A 21304-nucleotide genomic window follows, 5' to 3' on the forward strand; every position below is an offset into this window, starting at 1 on the left:
ACTGACACTGCGCTGGTAGATCGACAGGGAAAAGATTATCATTACAGAAGGCCAAAGACAGCCCTTCTGAATGCTAAATACTTATTTTTTTGCTTTAAACTCATGCTAAAACTTTTCTTCAAGTTGTTGAGCGGAAATGCTTAACTTGCTCCCAGTATTTTATCCGCCACAGTCATCCCTGTCACCTACCCAAGGATTACGGGATCTAGAGGACTTGCTTACAATTTTAACCTGTCCAATAAATATTTCTGGTGGGTAGCACCCTTGGGTTGTTCTCTGCGGGCTTTCAGCCAAGTGCCTGAGCTGCAAAGCTGGTCACCCACACCGCACCGTGTCCTCTCCTGCCCAAACATACACTCACTTGTGACGCCCTCCCCAAGTGTGACTTACGCAGAGCATAGAATCACAGAATGGTAGGGGTTGGAAGGGACCTCTGTGGGTCATCTAGTCCAACCCTCCTGCCGAAGCAGGGTCACCTACAGCAGGTTGCACAGGACCACGTCCAGGCGGGTCTTGAATATCTCCAGAGAAGGAGGCTCCACAACCTCCCTGGGCAGCCTGGGCCAGGGCTCCGTCACCCTCAGAGGGAAAAAGTTCTTCCTCATGTTCAGACAGAACTTCCTGTGCTTCAGTTTGTGCCCATTGCCCCTTGTCCTGTCGCTGGGCACCACTGAAAAGAATTTGGCCCCATCCCCCTGACACCCACCCTTGAGATATTTATAGGCATTTCTAAGGTCCCCTCTCAGCCTTCTCTTCTTCAGGTTGAACAAGCCCAGCTCCCTCAGCCTTTCCTCATAGGACAGATGCTCCAGTGGCCATCTGCGAGCAATCCCACAGGGGAGGGATTTCACCCCAAAATGACAGTTCATTTCCTCCTGGCCACGCAGGAGGTAACTGGACGGTACATGTCAATCCCTGGATTCACGACTGAGGTTAGTTTTCCTTCTTTTCCCTAGCAAACAGCTTGATGAATTATTCATTTGGTGCCAGCACAGGGCTTGGTGCTGAACCATAAAGTCGGATCCTGCTCCTTCTCTCCCCCATCTCTCCCCAAGAGCTTGTTTTAGGCACAAAAAAGGCTGATTTAGGCCTGTGACCGCCAACATGTGGCTGCGCCTCCGGTGTTGCTCACAGCCACAGGAAATTAAAAAGCTAAACCCGAGGCCAATGGGGAGCGGCAGCGCGGATGTTGCCCACCATACGCACGCTGCATGGGACCGGCAAAGGCCAGACTCCAGCCATCCAGGGTCGACGTTCAACCCTCACAAACCAAAAGCAAGAAGCTATTTACTGACACCAAAAGGTGGGGAAGACAACGGTCACTACCCCTTGTAGGAAGCGTCTTTAGCTCTTGTCTCCTGAAAGGACTTTGAGTTTGGTCTCCTCCCACCACTCTACACATCTCTGAATCAGGCAGTCCTCCATGCTGACCAGCCGTGGGTGTTTCACCTTGAGCGTGGTTGGTTTCTGGCTAAGGCATGAGAACAAGAGTGACCTTCTCAAGCTGCAAAAGGGTAAATGAATCAAAAGATCAAAAGCAACACCCCCAGCGTGATGTACAAGGGGAAAACACATCGGAATTGCTGTACTGGACCAGAGTGATGGTTTGGTTCTTCCAACCCTTGTGCTGACCATGTCTGCCACAGATACCCCAGAGGAACATGCCAGAAATAACAAAAGAAAGAGGGATCACTGTATCTCCTCAACAACCCGCCCATGTAAGAATTTCACCCTGTTAAACCTCTTTATAATATGTATTAATCTGTTATCCATACAGTCACACAACCATTTTTTAGCTTAGACAACAACCTGTAGCAGGTATCTCCAAGTCTGACTCACAGGGCCACAGGATGATTTGGAGGGGACGAGGGGAGGTCATCAGCCCAACCGTCTGCTCAAGCAGCCTCAGCTCCAGTGTCAAGCTGGGTTGCTCCATGCTTTACTCAGCTGGGTCCTGTAAACCTTCAAGAACAGAGGTGGCCAAACTCATTGGGCCTCTGTTCTACCACCTGACCGTCATTTACCTTCATGAAAATCTGCATTCAGTGACCACGAAAGCAAGAATATAACAAAAACCCTTCTATGCTCTGACTCGCTAAGATGGGTTAATCTGTGTACCAGAGGGCAGCAGAAAGTCTTAGCACTAATGTCTGTAGCATCAGTCCCCCCAAAACAATTTATATAGCAACTATACCACAGAGTGTTGATTGGTTTGCTTGGTTCCTCACTCCTGGATAAAATTTCCTTAAAATCAGGACTCAGGTTACTGGCTAGAATGAAAGCACCCTTGAAAACCCCCAGACATTATCTTAGTCTTCAGCCACCACGCAAGAAACATGTAGGTCCATGGCAAAGCCAACACAGCTCACAAGATCAGTAACTTTTAAACTTCAGAGGTAAAGGTTTCTTGAAATGACCAGAACCTCACGCCTCTCTGCGCTACTATTTCTCTTTTGCAGACTCAAGAAAGATCTAGAAAGGATAAGAACTTACTATGAAACCAGGCACAAGCTTGCAAACAACTTCTGTCCTCTCCTCTCCTCTCCTCCTGCAGACAGCCTTGGGTGAACCTCACCTCACTTTCATTAGCTGCATCTCCTCCTACCCTTGACACTAGGCTGGAGGAAAAATCGCCTCCTCCCCCAGTCTCCTCCCTATCCAAGTATCTTTGCTGCTTGGGAAATATTCTCGCCTCAGGTGATGCAAATCACCATATTATCTGCAACGGCATTCCTCAGGTCTGACCAGGAAGGGTGAGGAGAGCACAACCCCCATCCTGGAAAAGCTCCATAAAACCAAATCCTTCCCCCTGGTTTGGAAATCTATCCCAGCTTTTCCTCTACTTCAAGCTCTGCTCGCAGTGCCCTAGCATCAGAATGTCCTCGCTCACGTCCATTGTTAGGTTTCAGAGTTAACGATCTAGCAATATGAATGGAGCAGTTTGCACTCCTCTAAGAAACACAGGTTTTGATGTTTGAAGACTCAGGAGCAGAATTAACATTTGTGATCGGATTTAGATGTCCTTTACCACCCACAGGCCTGGAAAGTTGCTTCTTATTATTTACTCAAAAACTTAAGCACTGCAGAAGTCGATGGGGCCACCAGGGAAGGGCTGCTACCGCGTCCTACCACGTAGCCACGTTACCCAACCCTGCCTGGTGCACGGCTAAGAAGAGACAGCAGAAGAAGCATAGAAGAACATTAACAAAAAAAAAAGCCATTTTATTGGAAATGAAATTCAAACTTCAAATTAATATTACAATCATGAGAAAAATGCCAAACAATTCAATTTACAGTTGCAACATACAATACAAATAGTCCCTTTGAAGTTGAAGTAAACTGGTCCACAATCATCGTCTGTGGCATCAAGCGGAGTGTGTTTGTACAATATGTGCATGAAAAGCAAATCTCGGGTGACAGCGTTTGAAAAAATAAAAAATTAAAGCTTGTATTTACACAAAATGCTACAAATATTTTGTTCCAGCGGAAGTTCAAGACTGGTAAAGCATATTTAAACACAACAACAAAAAATTGGAATGTCACTCATCTTACCTAAAACAAAAGTTACTGTAGAAGTATGGTTTTGGCTGATATACTTAAAAGTATTGCATTAAAAAAAAAAAAGCAAAGAGTTATCTGTAAACATGGAAGTAAACAAACATCTAAAAAAGTTCTCAGAAAATGTTAAAATGAAATGCGTTCTATTTAAAAACAAGAAGGAATTGCGGGGTTCAGAGAATGGGGCTTCGTGGAGCTCATGGCTGATCCAGGTTTTAATTATTGCTTTTGCTCATGGCTTGTTGGCCGCGTGCAGCCCGGCGCTGGGCTGAGCTTTGCTCAGCCTCAAAGTGCAAAATCCTCCCCACTCGAGGTGGCACCCGTGGAAACCAGTCACTCTTGGCTCGGGGGACTGCTGGCGAAAAAGTTCAACGCTAAGAAAGACACAGCAGCCGGTCTTTTCAGAGAAACGATAAACGCCACGCGAGTGATGCTGTGGGTCGAATAATCTGCTTCACTCCTCCGTCCCGACCCGCTGACCCCGATCCGGTTCCCCTTAGGAGGAGGGAGAGGAGGATTTAATCCTCCGTTCGGCAAAAGGGACATCGTGCCTGTTGTGCCTGAAGTGAATCTTTGGTAGGACAAGAGAGCTGGGAAGTAGAAAAAGGCCATTTTTTAACGTTTAAATCTCTGCCCGGTGCCACAGATTGCCACTCACCGAAGGAAAGGGCTGTCGTACCTTTGAGAAAACCCCTTTCGGTCGATGCTAAGCACCTCGCTAAAGGTCAGATAATCTGATGTGATTTACTACAGAGTGCCCGTTGGGCTTTTTTTGGTCTGAAATCCTGATTCGAGAGCGTTTAACTCAAAAGCATTTTCCGAAAGCTTCGATGAGCATCTCTGCCTCAGGCTGCACAACTCCCTCCGTGACCAGCCCGACGTACCGGGAGAGACTTTCCGAAGGCACCAGGAAGGGTTCAGGAGCATGGGGGTCTACCGAAAGGCAAGGGGCTCCTCCGTCCGTCCATCCGTCCTTAGAAAATCCTGTCCTTCCTATCTGGAGGAGGCAGAGGCAGGGGCCTGCCCACACGGCCAGCGAAGCCGAGGGCACGGATTGGGCACGCGCGCCTCGACTGGGCGGAGGAAACCTTCTCAACGTCTGTCCCTAATGGTCCAGTCAAAAAACTGCGGGGGACACCAACAGAGTCCTGTTGGTACTGAGCAAAACGAAAGTCTGGTCTGCGCTGGATTTATCCAGAAACAAAAACCAAGTGCTTGAATTTTACAACAAAGTCTTTAAAAAAACAAAAAGGAAAAAAAAAAAAATCTGGGTTGCTGCCTGCAGCCTCTCTTAACAACGTTTCAACACAAAAGCACCCTAAAAATTACTTAATATGCATACAGTAAACCTTAAAAAGCCCTTCTCAGCAATAACAAATAATGTACAAATATAGTACCTTTTATTAAATAGGAAACAGCTTGCACTGGCAGTACATCTTTTTCTCTTGCTTACTAAACAAAACACAAAACTGAAATGTGTAACCAGACACTGGCTTTTTAAGTGCTGCTGAGACTAACAAACGTATTTTACAGTTACAAATAAATGGACAGTGGTACGCTTCAAGCTACCACAAACCAACAATAAATAGAATCAATTACAGCTTCCATCTTTGAAGGAGAACTAAGTATTAGAAGGAAAAAAACAAAAGTGTCTTATTTATACTTTAAGCATACTTGGTATACAACCTTTAGAAGGCAAAGACTTTATTTAATTTGTTTTTTAAGAGCGCGTCGTCACGCCTGTCGGAGGGACGCAGCGTGCTACCGCCGACTCGTCGAGCAGCTTCGCTGTCACCGAGCGGCGACGGTGCTGCCCGGCTCCGCGTGGCTCTGCCCGCCGTCGGGCTACCGCCGCGCTCCGGAGGCGGCCAGCGCACGGCCGAGGAGGCTGCGGACGGCGATGGCCAAGGCAGGGGAAGGAGGGAGCGCCGGCGAGCCCCATCAGCACGTGCTGAACACCCCGCGAAGCCAGGCTCAGCATCACCCGCTCGGGGAGCACGATCCAGCTCCCACCGCACCCAACCCGCGCTGGGCAAAACCCGGGCCCCTCCGCTGGGCAGTCTGGCGGCAGACTGGTCGCTTCTTGGGGGGTTCGGGTGCCATCTGCTCTCCCCACGCCTGGGAGCCGCGGGGTGGCTTTTAAGGTGACTTTTTCTCTTCAGCGGTGGCAGAGGTGAGCATGGCTGCCCTTGCGCTTGTCCCTCCAACACGGCAGGAGCCACATCGGCTTCAAAGTCAACACAGCATCCTCCCGGCTCGAGCATTTAATGCTAACGGGTGGCGATGCGCTACCAGGCAGTTTCTGTCTCAAGTTTGGGACCTTTTCATTCCATCAGGTGGGCTGAAATTGCAAGGGGAGGGGAAAAAGTTTCACCGATTCTCCCTCACTCCCATCTCGGAGATATTCAACAATTCGTTATTGGGAAAATACGGGCTTTGAAACGGCTTTGATTTTCCTTTGGGGGGAAAAAAACCCTGTCGAAATTCAAATCATGCTGTCGAAACACAACATTTTAAATATGAATATTTTCAAATTTTGAAGTTCTGAGAAAAATCCTGGGAGAAGAAGAAATTAGGGGAAGGGTGGAAAATTTTTCACCTTTCCTACCATTTTTCCAGTGTCTCCACAACTACTGATTACAAGGCAAGACTGTGTTGAAGGCAACCAGACAGCTAATAAAAATATTTTAAACACAGTATTTCCTTCATAAGTTATATAAAAAGATCCTACATCCAAAATCATTTGATGTGGATGCGCTTGGGTTGGGTTTGTCGTTTTTAAGTCACATTGTAAACTGGTTCACACTGGAACTGTTTTTCAGAGTTGGGTAAAGGTTTGAGGTTTACACCATTGCAGAAATGTCATAAGTAAAAAAAAAAAACAAAACAAAAACACTTTTAGAGACCGAAGTCGATATATCATTACATTAAGAAACGTTTAAAAGGGTCCACGTGTCATTAAATAATTATAAATATTCTTTTAAAGTTATATGATGATTCTTGTCAGCAAACAACCTCAAATTTTACACATTTATAATTTAAAAAAAAATAAAAAAGAACATAGCCGAACACAAATACTATGTATACCATTTTGGCTCTAGTAATATATATTGCCATTTTCATATTTTGCATAAGTAATAACATTTCACTTTTTGTTTTTCAAGGTTTTGGTTGTCATTTTTGGTTTTTTGGCTAATCGCAGGCAAAAATGAACGGATACAAAAGCAAAAAGGAAACCCCGGGGCTGGCCAGCCTAACGTGAAGACTCATTCTCTTTAAGTACCCAAAAACAAACCAAAAAAAGCAATGAACGCAGGGAAGTTCCAACCGCAATCTGCAGCAAGGCTCAGACCGAGTTTTTTGGGCCGGCTGTGTTCATCTGAATGCATCACGGCAAAATGGAAGCAACTCCATCTCTGCTTTCCTTTTTATGTGCACCAATACAAGGCAGGTGAATTGCACTACGGGGGTGAAGAGGGTCCCATACGTTGTATGATTGCAACTGTATCTGGAGTTCATGGTTAGGTTTTAAAAAAAATAAAATAAAAATAAAAGGGAATGCAGCCTTTGCCTTGCATCACCATGTTCCTCCTGATCGCCAGGGAGTCCGTTCTCTCCTCATTGGCAAAAGAACTCGCTAGTTATGACGACATGCTAGACCGAAGAAAGGGGGAAAAACAAAAAAGAAAAAAAAAAGGAGGGGGTGATTCTTTGTGTGTGTGTAAAAAGTACATTTTAAATATAAAACAAGGTAAAATGGTTTCAAGAAAAAAAAATTAAAATATGTGCTTTGATCCACATAATCTGGGTGGTGGCGTGTTGGTAAGTCTTGTGTTATTTATGGCCATTATCATCCCATCTACACAGTTGCACATATCGGTAAAATCTTTCTTTCTTTTAAAAAAAAAAAAAACACACAAAACCCAGGCACTTCGTAGTTAGTCGACCGTTTGTTTGGTTTTTTGTGTTTTTGGTTGTTTTTGTTTTGTTTTTTTTTGGCTCGCGGAGGTCGGGCCGGCTACGGAAGAAATCTCAGTATGGCCTCCACACGGACTCATCCATTCTGCCACTAGAATTCAAGACGGTTGGGGAGCTGCTGTGGCTGCCATCCGCCTCCACCCCGTCACTCTGGTTGGGCAAGTTAGGGTTTAAGAGCGTGCTGCCGTTGGACGTGGTGGTGCACGGCGGGAGCATCCTGGAGGGGGAGCGGTCCCCTCCCGGCACCATGGGGAACTGGTATGATCCTGAAGAAGTGCCATAGTAGAGATATGGAGTGCTGCTGGTCTGGAAAGGTCCACTTTGGTTTTGGGAAGAGCCGGGGTAGGGTGGTGGTAGGTAGGTGTGGTAGTGAGTGGTTGCGGACATACCCAGTGACATGCCTGAGGTGACTGGCGGTGTATAGGTAAAGGTGGCTGGATAGTGCATTCGTGGGTTGGAGAAGCGGCTCTCAGTGAGGGATGAAATGCTTGTGAACTGCCTGGGATCTGAAAATGGGCCCAGCTCGGAAGCACCTAAAAAATTATAACAAAAGACGGGGGAAAACAATTCTGTAAATACCATTTTTTGTATCAAGTGATGATAGAATTTTTATTTTTCTAAGAAAAACCCACTTCTTTTGGCCCCCAAGAGAACAGCAGATCATATCAAATCATACATTGCAAGGAACCGAGTCATATACCCGTCTTCTACAAGCGCTGGGCCAAACTCATCCCTGGTCTAACTCCACCGATGCCAATGGAGGGAGCAGCATTGCCAACCTGAAGCGTTCAAAGGTCACAAGTCAGGCTGGGGGGCGGGGGGAAATAATCTCAAAAATCAAGAGGTTGAAAAAGCGCCAAAAAGAGAAAGGTGGATTTGAAGTCGATTTGCCTTCTGGTCTCTGGGTTTTGAGGGTTACGCGTCTCTGGGTTTTTGCTATAGCCTCTCGAGAAACTCAGGTCTGGTTGCACATGAAAGCTGAGATGCCACCTCAGCACACGCCGTCGGGAGCTGGGCTTTCCAGAAAAACAGAAATTACCGTGCGACTTGGAGTAAAACTGGAAGCGTTGGCAACACCGAGTTAGTTGCACCACTGACACCAGAGGAGTTACACCGGGGGTGATTGAGCCCCACTTCTGCCCTTCAATCAATTTCTTTAGGTGAGGATCTGCTCGGGTATGTCCTACGGCCAAAAAATATTATTTGCTGCATCCAAAGGATGGGTAAAGCCCCTGAGCCGACAGCAAAGATGCAAATTTGACTTCTCAGTGCAGGCGATGGAAAATTACAAGCCCAACGCTCTTTTTGCCATTGAAAAAAGTTGTTTTCATCTGTAGTCTCTGCAGTCTGGTTGAAAAAAAAGACCACACAGTTCACGGCTACTGTGAACGTCTGGATGGTAAAGCTGTGAACTGGAGTCTAACGCAAAACAGGGACGGGTAAACTCATTTTGCCTAATTTCTAATCCCACATCAAACACCCAAAGTTTCGGGGCAGAAGTGGAAAGCAAACGTTAGTAGCTTAGTGATCTGCTTAGGAGACTGTGGGATGGACAGGAGCAGAAGAAAAAGGCGGTGAAAGCTGGCACTGAGAGCCAGAGAAGTGGAAAACAAAAAGGGTGTGGGAAAAGGGACAGGGGGAAATAGAAAAAGCCTAATGAAGAAGCACAGCGCAGGCGGAGGCGGGCACGTCGGCCAGTACGCCGTAGACACATATATACGTATTTACAGAGAGCTGGGAAGAGCGAGGTATAAATAAAGGCGAAAAATCATGAAACCAAACAGGCTTTCCCTGCACTTCCCAGCTGACACTTCTACAGCTTTATAGTTCCCTTAGATCCAAGGGTTCACCCATCTCTTTGAAGATCTACCAAATCTGATTTACCTAAAAGGAAAATATGGCATCTTCTAGATGCCAAACTGATGTGCTACCCACTGAAACACCACGTGTATCCTCAGCGTAAGATCACAGAATCATAGACTCACAGATTCATAGGTTGGAAAAGACCTCTAAGATCATCGAGTCCAACCATCCACCCAACACCACCATGCCTACTAAACCATACCCCAGTCTACGTGTTTTTTAAACACCTCCAGGGATGGGGACTCCATCATCTCCCTGGGCAGCCTATAGATACAGCAATGTTTCTCCTTGCAGACAGGCTTTGCATCTGACCTGCTGACATTGCTGTGGCGAAGGAGGGTCCCTCCAGCCCTCCCACCCTTGGCCCCCTGTAGCACCCACCGTGGTGGTTGCTACCATAACCCACTGTGGTGGTTCCCATCACAACCCACAGATTCAGCAGACCCTGCCGCCTTGTGTGGTACATTTCGTGATTTAGATCTGTACCCTCTCCTCTTCTACCAGCTCACTTCACCTACGCCTTCAACGTACTATCAGAGAATATCTAACAGCGGCAGGGAGCAAAGCTCAGGCACAGCTTGGGTTCAGGCTGGAGGACCTGGGCCACAGCCAGCCAAGCGTCCAGCTCACACAGCCTGAAACCTGGGGATTATAATCTGCCATCTCGAAAGATATTGAGCACAGAGCTTTCGACGGGCAGGAAAAGCCCATTTTTAACTCTGCTGACAATGTGAGTACTATTATCTTTATCTGGAACCGAATCAGTGACCTACGGGTGAATGGGTCTGTCTCCATCATCAAGCCCTCCAACCACAGCACCGTGGAATGTAATATAACTTGTACCTTTACAGCAAACACTCTACTACTTGATGCAACTTCTTTCGTTCCCAACTGCAAACAATAGCCGGAGGCGATACCACCCAGATTCAAAGCTGTAATTTTGGAACGCTATCCTTTATATTGTGAACAGGTCTGATACATATCTGGAAATATAAGGTTAGAGCATAATTTCCCCAGCTGCTCAAAATACTGAGTTTCAGTCTGCTACCGCTTATACTCCTTTTTTTCTTATTGTTACTGCAACTCTCCCAACATGAACAGAGTTGCTTTTAGTTTACCCTGACACAAGCTAGACAAGACTTTTATAATCAAAGGTAGAACTGGTAGGCGTGTAAGGGTGTAGAACAACATCGCCATTTTTGGTTTCCTTGCAACCAATACTCTTTTTATTTTTTTTTTTAATAACTATCCACACAGTTTTACACATTAAAAGGCAATCTCCCTTTCAGGGCTAGATCCAAACATTATCTGTACGGGTGCTGCCAAGAGATCATGTATGTGTTGAAGGACTGGGAATGTGCACACCACACGTAGGCATCTCTAACGTGGGGCTACAGCCCTCCCCACATACCCTAGTAAAGCCACACTTGTTTGTTTCTACTGTTGCTTGTAAAGCACAACCCTATTTACCCAAAGGCCAAATAACCACAACCCTTTCTTATCTCACTCATGGCTGTGTCTGCACGGCTCCTGCACGCTCACTTCTTCAGCCCCCCTGCCGCCCAAATTCCTTCCACTGCCTCCCTAACCCCCTGCACTAGACTGGGATTTGTTCCCAGCCTTCTGTATCTCCACTGTCTAAAGATATTTTTGGAGATCAGAAAAAATTCAGTTCTAAAGCCTCTTTTCTAAGTGAGCCTAGAAACTTTTCAAGTCACCTCTAAAGCTCAGCTTCTTGCCGTCCTCACTGCTATGCAATCTCACGGGTGCGTTTTCACCCTCCTCCTCCTCCCCCCTCTAGGCTACCTTCTTGTCTTAAGATTGATTTTGGTTCTAACTTGCAAACACCAGATGCATATTCATTTATACACCTTTAGCTCTTTGCTGGACTGGGAAGATAAACAGCTTTTCTGGGTATAGCACCCATCTTTGTCTATCTAGTTGCGCACAAATAGTGATGACGATCAGCAATACGGTAACATGACAGTGCAAGTAAATAATTTATTTATCCCCTCCCCAGCAGGATTAAAGATTTATGCTGATTTATCCTCCACCAGAGCAAGGAAACAATTTGCATCTGTGAATTCCCACTCTCGTGATAGCTTGTACTAAACGGGTGAAGCGCAGATCCTCCGCCCCACATCGCGGCCGCGAGATTGCGAAACCACACTTCTGTAAAGAGAAGGGACTTCATTTTGTGCTGCCAGAAACACGGCCACAAGCACAGCAAGCGATCCTCTTTTGCTATGCAGTCTGATCAGAGTGCTTGATGATGCAAAAAAACAAAAAAGTGTATTTTTTAAGAAAAAACCTTTACATCCAAAGGAGCCCAGGTTAAACTGTTTTTAAGCCTTCCAAGCTGATTCATCCCGAATGTAACCTGGCACTCCAGTTTTCCGAGAGCTGTACATATAGAGCAGAAAAGTGGTAACGTTAATATGCCAATATATATGCTAACGTCCCAGATTCAAGAATACTGCTCCAGTGTGTTTCATATTTAGAATAAGAACAATTAAAATCCATGTGGTTTCACTTATTTTGATGCAGAAGCCTCATTAAAAATGCCAGACTTGGGCATTTGCCAGCAGCCGACTAAAATGGTTTCGCATTCACGCTTAAAAACCAATTTTACCTGTAGCAGCTCTGCAGCTCTACCGTTCACAGCTGAATGCGCGCCGTGGTCATTTCTCTTTTTCGGTTTACAAATGCCAGCTAATGCCAGTTAATGTTCACTTCTCAGTTAATAACCTGGCCTTGTGGTTTGCAGAAAACAAGGCAACAAATTTCTGCACTTTGGCCAATCGCTTCCAGTTATTGAAGATCATAATATGCCACGGATAGATTAACTCCTTGGGTGTATAGCAAGCTGACAGCTACTTTGAAGGGTTAGAGGATAATTTTGTAACTTACAAATCTTGCAATTTGCTTCGTCTTTTTATGCTACAAGGTCACTGTCAAAAAAACCATCCCCTTGGCTTACTGCATATGTCTGATGGGGAAATTTGTAGCACATCAAGTCAACGTCTAATCACTGGACTCAAGAGAACAGAGTGGTGCTGTATTCGAGAGCCACTGAGCAGTCTGTCGGAAGGAAATTCAGCTCCATAGAGTTAAATACATTCACTAGAAGCTAAATGATTCACTTGTGTTTTGGGGACCTTCAGCGTTAAGACATTTGCTGCAGCAGATACCAGATTTTGTGGGGTTTTGTTCAACAGTTCGATTCGGGCTGGGACACGGCACTAATTGATGTACTAGAATTGTTTTTTCCTTCCCTAACATCTATGTCTATGAATTACATGTGCAGCTTGGATTACTTACAGCTGATAATATCGCCTTGGATGAAGTATGCCACACACTTCAGATGATGAGACGGTTTTCAGTCTCTTACAGCTTTGCCAAACTTTAAACGTTCTGGCTGAAATTGGCCATGCTGGGCGTCTGTCTCGGGCTAAATTGTGATTTATGCATTTATTTGTTTTTAAAATTTCAGCTGAAACTCTTCTGCCGGGAAAAATATATTGTTTTACTAATCTTAAACTCTGAGGAGCCTTCCTTTGAAGAGCTGTACCAGTTCCACGCTTTGAAGTAAGGAGTTGAACTTTGGAACAGGAGTGGCTTTTGTGTGAGAGACATTGCCACGAAAATCCAGCCAAATATGCACAAAACATAAGCATTCTGCCTAAAAATGGGCAGGAGAGCCTGCACCCCTACAAAGACACTTGTCCAGAGACTGGAATGAAACCCAGGAGTCCCAGGTCTCAGCATTTTTTCTGCAAATATTGCTGAAACCCGGGGACATCCCCACCCATCCCCGTGCCAGTCCCCACGGAGAGTCGCTCCACCTGTGTCTCCAGCCACCAGCGAGGCAGCAGCCTGCATAAGGGGAGCCCGTGCGGATGCTGGGATGGTATCGCCAAGAGAAATTTGGGAAGGTGGGGTTACTTGGGCTTTGCTTTTTTCAGGAATCTGAGAAACCGTAAACACAACTAGAGACAACCAAAAGGACATTATTAAGGTTACCATGTGAAAAGTGCGAAAGTTGGGAAATAACAGAATTCAAGTGGCTTCTCCATAGGCGCTACGACTCAGTTCCGTCACAGGAGAAGACGCCATCCCCTTCACATGCATCTTCCTGCAGGCAGCACCCAAGCTGACCTCCTTGGGAGAGGCACCAACGGGGAGGAACAGAGAAGACCGTTGCCTATATATATCCCCCCAAATCCACTGCTGGAAGAAATTAGAAGGGGCGAAGCGAATCAGACCAGGGACACCCAATTATTTTCCCAAGCAAACTGGATTTCACGCATGTTTCTGCCACACATGACTCAGCTGAAATACCCCCAAATCACACTTTTACTTCACTCCTGTTCTGTGTCCAGCGTAGATGGTGGCTTCTGGCACGCACACTAAATATTCACAGCTGCAGCAGAGGCCAACTGGACCATAGGTCTGACCATAAGGCTAAAGACAGAAAAGAATTCATGCTGTAGGTGACACACAGAAGGTGCACTGAATTACACGAGACCTTAGAGTCACTCTCAGCCCTCTTTTGAAAACAGGTTCTTTCTTTCTTGGGAATACTGCACCGCAACGAACTGCATACAAAGGCCGTGGAAGAAATATTAAAGTAAAGTCCACCAAGAAATTAAGGGTACCTCCTTCAGAGCAGAATTTAATGCTCTGCAATAAGCAAGGCCTGGGGAAATGCGAAGAACAAGAAGAAAACAAAAAATTGAAGAGCTGCTCATTAAGTCAGCACTGTCCATCCTGTGCACTGAATGAGACAGGAATCCCGTGGGAAAAGTATCATGTGATCCTGCAATTAAACTCTGTAATGTAATGCATAAGCAGAATGAGGCTGATTTAAAGCTGCACAGGCAACAGAACTACTGAGATTGCCCAATTTCTGAGCACCTAGTTTGCAATCTTAAGGATTCTTTGCAGCGTCTTCGGGTGGGGGGAGTGATTATTTGCTAGTTCTGCTCTCCCCAAGCATCCTTCTGTATCAGGGGAGAGTGTTATTTCACTCTTCATTTTGTCCAGTTCTTGCCGCTTGCCTCTGCTAGTAAGCGTTTGGTGAATCACAGAGAGCAGGACCCTTCTCCTGCCTCCGTCCAGGCAAGACTTTGATTCTCCAGAGGGGCCGCACGAGCTTCCCCCTGGTCACTGCTGCGGCGTGGAGCCCGGCACTGCAACTCCAAGGGACCCCAACGCACCTCCTCATCCACCTACTCCTCGCCGTAGCCCTTGGGTGCTGATCCCGCAAACCTGCGCTGGTGCTCAGCTCCGTGCCGGAGCTCAGGGACCTTCCTCCCACACCCCCACCACCCACACTGCGTCTAAAGGGCGAGGGTCCTGCAGAAATAACGCGCGGGGCTTTCCCCTCCCCACTTCTCTTCTGGGACAAGTGTGCATCGTCTGTGCACTTGCAACCATCTCTCTTAGGAAATGATATGTTTTCAAGTGCCCTTTCCCTCCGTTTAATTCAGCAAATGAAAAATCAGGGGGGGAAAAACAAAAAGAAGAAAAAAAGCATTTTACATTGATTTTCTTTCATTTTTTTCGCCACCTCACCCCCAGCAGGTTTCCTGGCAAACAATAGCAGGAGAAAAGGTGTGAACCAGCCCCCCCTCCTCTCTCCTTCACCTCTACAAGGTGTTAACTTCAAGGCCTAGTTGGGACCATTTAAACTGCAACATTATTAAGCACAGCAGTCTCACAAAAGTCAGAGGGAGGAACGAACATTCTTAACCCCTTCGGAGCTTTACACACGACATGTGAGAACCTAATTCCAGCCCATCTCACCTCGCCGTCCCTGTGTGCCCCGGCTCACACCACAAGCTGCTCGCCTGCGCCTTCTGGTATTTAGGTAACAGGACTTTGGCACCTAAAACACCACGGATTAATTTGCAGATAGAGGTTTTCACTGAATTTACGGCGCAGCACCTAAGCCTTTTGCTAGGAGAAACACCCTGTAAATAACGTAATTAGCAGCGACCATTAAAGTACCACCCGTGCAAATGAAGGGGGGTGTTTCCCAAGCAGAACTGTTGCACTGCTTACCAGCAAAGCCGGGGTCTCTTTGCACTGCTCCAGCCCGGGTTCCACCATTACCTGCCCTCCTGCCTCAGAAGGACTTTTCTGCTGGATGAGCTGTGCTGGAGGAAGGGGATTGTCTTTAGGCACCTACAAAAAGGCTGGGTGGCATAATGCATCCAAACACAGGCGGCTGCTGGCGTCACCTCAAGGGGTAGCTCATCTTAAATTTAGAAACATGAATGGGTAGAAATTCCTCCTCTACATGGAAAAAAGCAACAGCAAAACCCTCCTAGAGATCACAGAATCACAGAACGGTAGGGGCTGGAAGGGACCTCTGTGGGTTATCCAGTCCAAACCCCCTGCCAAAGCAGGGTCACCCACAGCAGGCTGCACAGGACCTTGTCCAGGTGGGTCTTGAATATCTCCAGAGAAGGAGACTCCACAACCTCCCTGGGCAGCCTGTCCCAGGGCTCCGTCACCCTCAGAGTGAAGAAGTTCTTCCTTATGTTCAGACGGAACTTCCCAGGCTTCAGTTTGTGCCCATTGCCCCTTGTCCTGTCACTGGGCACTACTGGAAAGAGTCTGGCCCCATCCTCCTGACACCCAATCTGAAGATATTTATAAGCATTTCTAAGGTCCCCTCTCAGCCTTCTCTTCTTCAAGCTGAACAAGCCCAGCTCCCTCAGCCTTTCCTCATAGGAGAGATGCTCCAGTCCCCTCAGCATCCTCGTAGCCCTCCGCTGGACTCTCTCCAGTAGCTCTTCATCTTTCTTGAACTGGGAAGCCCAGAACTGGACACAGTACTCCAGATGAGGCCTCACCAGGGCAGTGTGGAGGGGAAGGAGAACCTCCCTCGTCCTGCTGGCCACACTCCTCTTAATGCACCTCAGGATGCCATTGGCCTTCCTGGCAGCCAGGGCACACTGCTGGCTCATGGTCAACTTGTTGTCCCCCAGCACTCCCAGGTCCCTCTCCACAGAGCTGCTCTCCAGCAGGTCCACTCCAAGCCTGTACTGATGCATGGGGTTGTTCCTCCTCAGGTGTCTGATCCTGCACTTGCCCTTGTTGAACCTCATCAGGTTACTCTCTGCCCAGCTCTCCAGCCTGTACAGGTCACGCTGAATGGCAGCACAGCTGGGACCAGAAATGGAGCTACGAAAAGCACCCGTCACCACTGTCTCATTTAAGGACGTTGCCTCTTGTGAAGCTCCATTTATACAGGACTCATCAACCTTTCTAACGAGAACCACAGGAGGGGGACAAATGGTCGCATTACAGAAATACGTCCTCGGCTTGCCACCCATGGACACTCGTCGACCTGGTGCAATGGGGAGCCTCCGAACTTCTTGGCCTTTGCTATCTCATCGCAGCGACTCCAGTCTGGAGCTGTCACGGGTGATGCAGGTGGAAAGGAGTCGGTAGGGTATCAAAACCCCCCTGCCTGTTTAAGGTCTCGGGCCGTTATCGGGCTATGGTGGAAGCACAAAGGAAATGACGTCTCCTGGAAACCAGGCCAGCAGCTCTGCCGCACCGCGTGGCACACAGACGCACACCGGTGCCCATTGCTCCCCGCTCCCTCCCACCCGCCTTTCAGCCGCCGCTGCTTCTCACCAGCCCCGGCTGAAACGCCTCAGGAGGAACGTTTTGAGGCTTCTCTTGGGGAGCAACCTCAGCGGCGTTGCACAGCGAGGGGCTGAAACTGCAAGGCTGCGAGCTGCAACGCATGCACGGTGATGGCGAGCGTCAGCGCTAGAATCCCATACAAATCCGGTGAACGGGAAGAGAATATACATTGGGGCGAGCAGTCTACTTTATTGCTCTTTTTTTTTCAGAAAAATGTGCCTTAACTATCCAGTATAAATATTTGTTTCCAATGTTGTCATGAATTGTACTTTTCCACTGCATGCTAGCAGCTCAGAAATACCATCTGATCCTCCAGCAGACACAAAGAAACTATGTTTTGCAGGGGCGGGGAGGGGGGGGAAGCCCTTGGCATTGCTCTAATTTCACCCTTTAAACCTTTTTTTCCTCCCCATCCAAATTTCCTTTCGAATCTCGGTCAGCTCATACGCATCCCTCCTGAAGACAGAGGATTCCTTGCTGGTTCTTGATGAAGAGTTTTGAAGAAGCCGGGAAGGAAGATACTCTTTGAAACTGGATCTACTGTCGGATGGGAGCCAGCACACAGGACACGGTGTCTTTCAGCGAGGGCCACACACAGTGCCACTCCAGTCATCTGACTTCTCTGTCACATCCTGAAGCCATTTCCAGCTCGTGTGCGAGTTTGTACTCCCATTTAGAAGAGGATGGGATATATTGGGAACACACATATGGAAACACTTTCAGGGAATCAGTTTCCATGAAATCCATAATGAGCCAAGTGGCTTCAGATGTGGCAGCGTGCCTCAGATTAGCCCCCCCCAAAAAAAGAAAAAATAGGAAAAAAAAAAGAGAGAAAAAGAAAAAGAAGGACATATCTACCCTTTCAGCCCTCATTTCAGTTTCAAGGGGAGGGGGGGAAAGAAAAAAAATAAATTAAAAACCACTAATGACTTATGGCTACCAAAACACGGAGCCACAAAAAAACACAACTACAGGGAGCTCTGCTGCTATCGGCGCGCCCGCGGCTCCCAGAAAGCCCCCCCGGCACCCGCAGCTCCCAGAAAGCCCCCCCGGCACCGGCCGGCATGCCGAGCTCGGCTGAGATTCGGAGCGTTTCCAAAGATAGAGGCTCGGTGATGATCTGTCCGTTAAGCACATCTCCGGAGAAAGGCTGGATTCCGGAGGGACGTCCTCGGGATGGGGCTGACAGTACCCAGGCCACGTTAGAAGCAGGATTTATGGTGGGGACGATGTGTTGGGTGTGAGGCGGCGATGTCTGGCGGGGGTGGACATCATCTGCCCGACGTGCTCCAGCGGTCAGGAGCTGGAGGTCAGGAGCAAACCCCAGGTGCCCTCACCGACGGGTACCAGCGAGCGGGAGCTGGGGAACACGCAGCCCGAGCCCTGCCCATCCCAGTTGGCACAGCAAAGGGCCGGAGGCCGTGTCAGTCCTGGGCAGGAGGGAAGCAGCCAGCTCATCCGAGCTAGCGTGGTGCTGGAATAATTTCTGGATGGCTGAGGAAGCGGGAAGAAGCACGGAGCAAGTGGCAGGAGTTCAAACCGAAGAGATGCTACGTGCATCTCTGTGACAGCTAGCCACGTTTTTATCACGAGAAAATAACCACAAATTTGGCTGCTAATTGGGGCCGTATCCTACAAACCCCACTTTTCCTGACAAACAAACGACTCCACGAACAGTCCCTCTGTTTTCAATAGGGTTACTTGCGGTAGGAGGGACCACCCAACATGAGAGGATCGGGCCCCTCCACTCCCTTGCCCCGCAGCTCGCTTAAACCTTTGACAGCCGGACCCGAACACAAAAACCCCCGCGAACTGCAGCGGCTTTTCCTCGCTGCTGCTGGAGGAGCCCCGGCCGAGCAGCTCCGCGGAAAGGTCTCGTGTGCTGCTCATACGATGCTCTCCCCGGCTTCCGCCTCCGGAACGGGGATTTGCGATTCGTTTCTCAGGCTGTTTCTCTCCACGCGAGCCCCGGCGCAGCGAACTAACTGAAAACTGCTGCATCGAGGAGAAGCTCTCTTTGAAAGTTTTGCTTGGCTTTGCTTTCAAAGAGTTGTCTGTATATTTTAGAATACGTAGAATTTGCCTTTGATTTAAACCTCTCTCTTCACAATAGACAAGAGGCGAATTCTCTACTGAGCAATTTAAACAAAAACAAACATATTTTGGTTACCCGGGCCTTGTTCTCAAAACGCCTTTTTTTTTTCTTTTTTTTCCCCGAGAGAAAAATCAAACCCTACAAATTGTTACGCTTCTGGCCAAAAAACGTTCAATTCACAAACGCAGGTAGTCCAACTTTTTTTTTTTTTCTCCCTGAACAATATCGTACACGGAGGACGAAAAGGCACCCCTCCAGCCCCCGGACATCCATAAAACGCGACACCCCCCCCCCCATCTAAACAATTAAAGCCACACTTCTCCCCTCCAAAGTAACTCCCCCCGTGAGCGGACACTGCCAGCCCCGGTCCCTGTCCACACCCAGGACGGTGCGTTTTCCTCTCCTCCCCGGCACACAGAGGGCAGGCATTTCCATCTTAGGTTAAGGATTTTAGCAGCAGGCGAAGTAACGCCGTTGGAGTGAAAACAGTGGAAAATAACTCACCCAGCGACGGCCAGTTTTTTTCCCTTACAGTGAGAACATAACATTTCCCCCAAGTAACACGACCAGCGGTAACGTCAGGCCTTGATAAAACTGTTGGAAACGTCAGCGTGAGTCAGGACCCGGGAGTTTCGGAAGCCTCAGGGTGCGCAGGAGCCCTGCGGGGAGATGCGTGGGCAACCTCCGAGCCGAGCCGCTGCTCCCGGGGCAGAGCATCCCGGCCCTCGGCATCGCAGCAGCGACTCGGGGCTCTCGGGAAGCCGCAGAGCAGGACTCACTGCTGGGCAACGCAGACGTGCCCCCAGCCACCGCGAGCTTCGGGGAGACGGGGGAAACCTTTCCAGGCGGCCGCTGGGCTGACGTCGCTGGAGCTGCTGCTGCTCTTGTGTCTCAGCGTCACCAATACCGACCAGGCCAAAGACCTGCAGCGGTTTCAACCCATGCATTTCGGCACCCAGTGCCCGATTAGCTACCAAACTGCCATCCAGTTCAGCAGGACACAGACTGCCCAACACAGCTGTACAGCAGGGGTGGACGGACCGTATCCCTTTTTAACATTCAGCTTTGCACCACTTTAACAATACATGATTTTCAATCTCATTTAATAAAAGCAGTGTGAAGCTCTCTGTATATTTTTTTCATTCATTTCAGACCCGACCTGAGTTTCTCGCTAAGTTAAGGCAAACTACTGTAAGCTAAATTTCAACCCATTATAAGCTTGTCCACACAGCATCTCCATTCATCCACGGGGCTGGAGCTTAAACCAACCCGGCTTTGAACACCTCTAAATAAATGCTTCTTCTCCATAGTGTGAAGTCTGAATATGGTTTTTATCCTCCCAGGAAACTGGTGATGAGAAATAGAAACAGACTCTGGTCTGTAACAGCTCACATCATAAACACGCTGCAGGCTGTTTGCTGTATGGCAGCTTAGGCTACACCACCAGCAGCTCCAATCACTACTGACGATTGAAACTCCAAATCCAAGTTACCACGTCTCAGATAACCCACAGTAACAGTCGCCTGCACGGCCACAGCTCATGGCAGACGTGAGATGCTACAGTTCTGTAAGCAGGGATGAACTTCAGACTCACCGCCTTGCGCTTGCCGTGGGCTGTGGAAAGGCACGCTCCTACCACAGTCTAACTAAGCTTGTGGTTAAACCAGGCTAACCTGACTAGTGTCTGAATCTGCTTTGTTTCGAAAGACGGCTTGGACAACTTCTAACCGTGCTGGCTAAAAAAAAAAATGTATCGTGGAGATATTGCACAGGATAAGGGCATATTGGCAAAAAAAGCACACGTTGTTTAGAAGTTTAGAAAGCCTACTTGTGCATGACAGCTGTTAAAAGGGGAAATTTGATGCACTGCTTTCTGGCTCTTGCTACTGACTTGTTTTGTGACTTTGGGCATATAATTTGATTTTCCTGGCTAAATTTCACTTGCTATAAGATGGGTATTTTAATACTTCGTATTAGCCAAGTGACAAAGGTCAGTAGCACAGTTTGGAAAATACTATGAAACCCTTTGCTGGAAGATGTTGTGAAGTTACCAAAATTATCGGCAAAACCCATCAGACATTTTTACAAGCTCTTCAACAGGTGAAGACACAGAAAAGGTGGAAGTCAGACAAAGAGAACTTGGCT

General features: G+C 47.8%; 1 protein-coding gene across 6 annotated transcripts in view; it reads right to left on the minus strand.

Moving 5' to 3' along the window:
- Nucleotides 1-7590: 7590 nt before the first annotated feature.
- Nucleotides 7591-21304, minus strand: part of RUNX2 (RUNX family transcription factor 2) — a 153958-nt gene continuing 140244 nt past the window's right edge. For all 6 annotated transcript variants that reach the window (XM_075414976.1, XM_075414981.1, XM_075414979.1 and 3 more), the window contains one exon: nt 7591-8069. In XM_075414976.1, coding sequence (XP_075271091.1) covers nt 7591-8069 — 479 coding nt within the window. The remainder of the gene's footprint in view (nt 8070-21304) is intronic.

The sequence above is a fragment of the Opisthocomus hoazin genome, chromosome 2 (assembly GCF_030867145.1).
Source record: "Opisthocomus hoazin isolate bOpiHoa1 chromosome 2, bOpiHoa1.hap1, whole genome shotgun sequence".
In the NCBI taxonomy this organism is placed as follows: Eukaryota; Metazoa; Chordata; class Aves; order Opisthocomiformes; family Opisthocomidae; genus Opisthocomus; species Opisthocomus hoazin.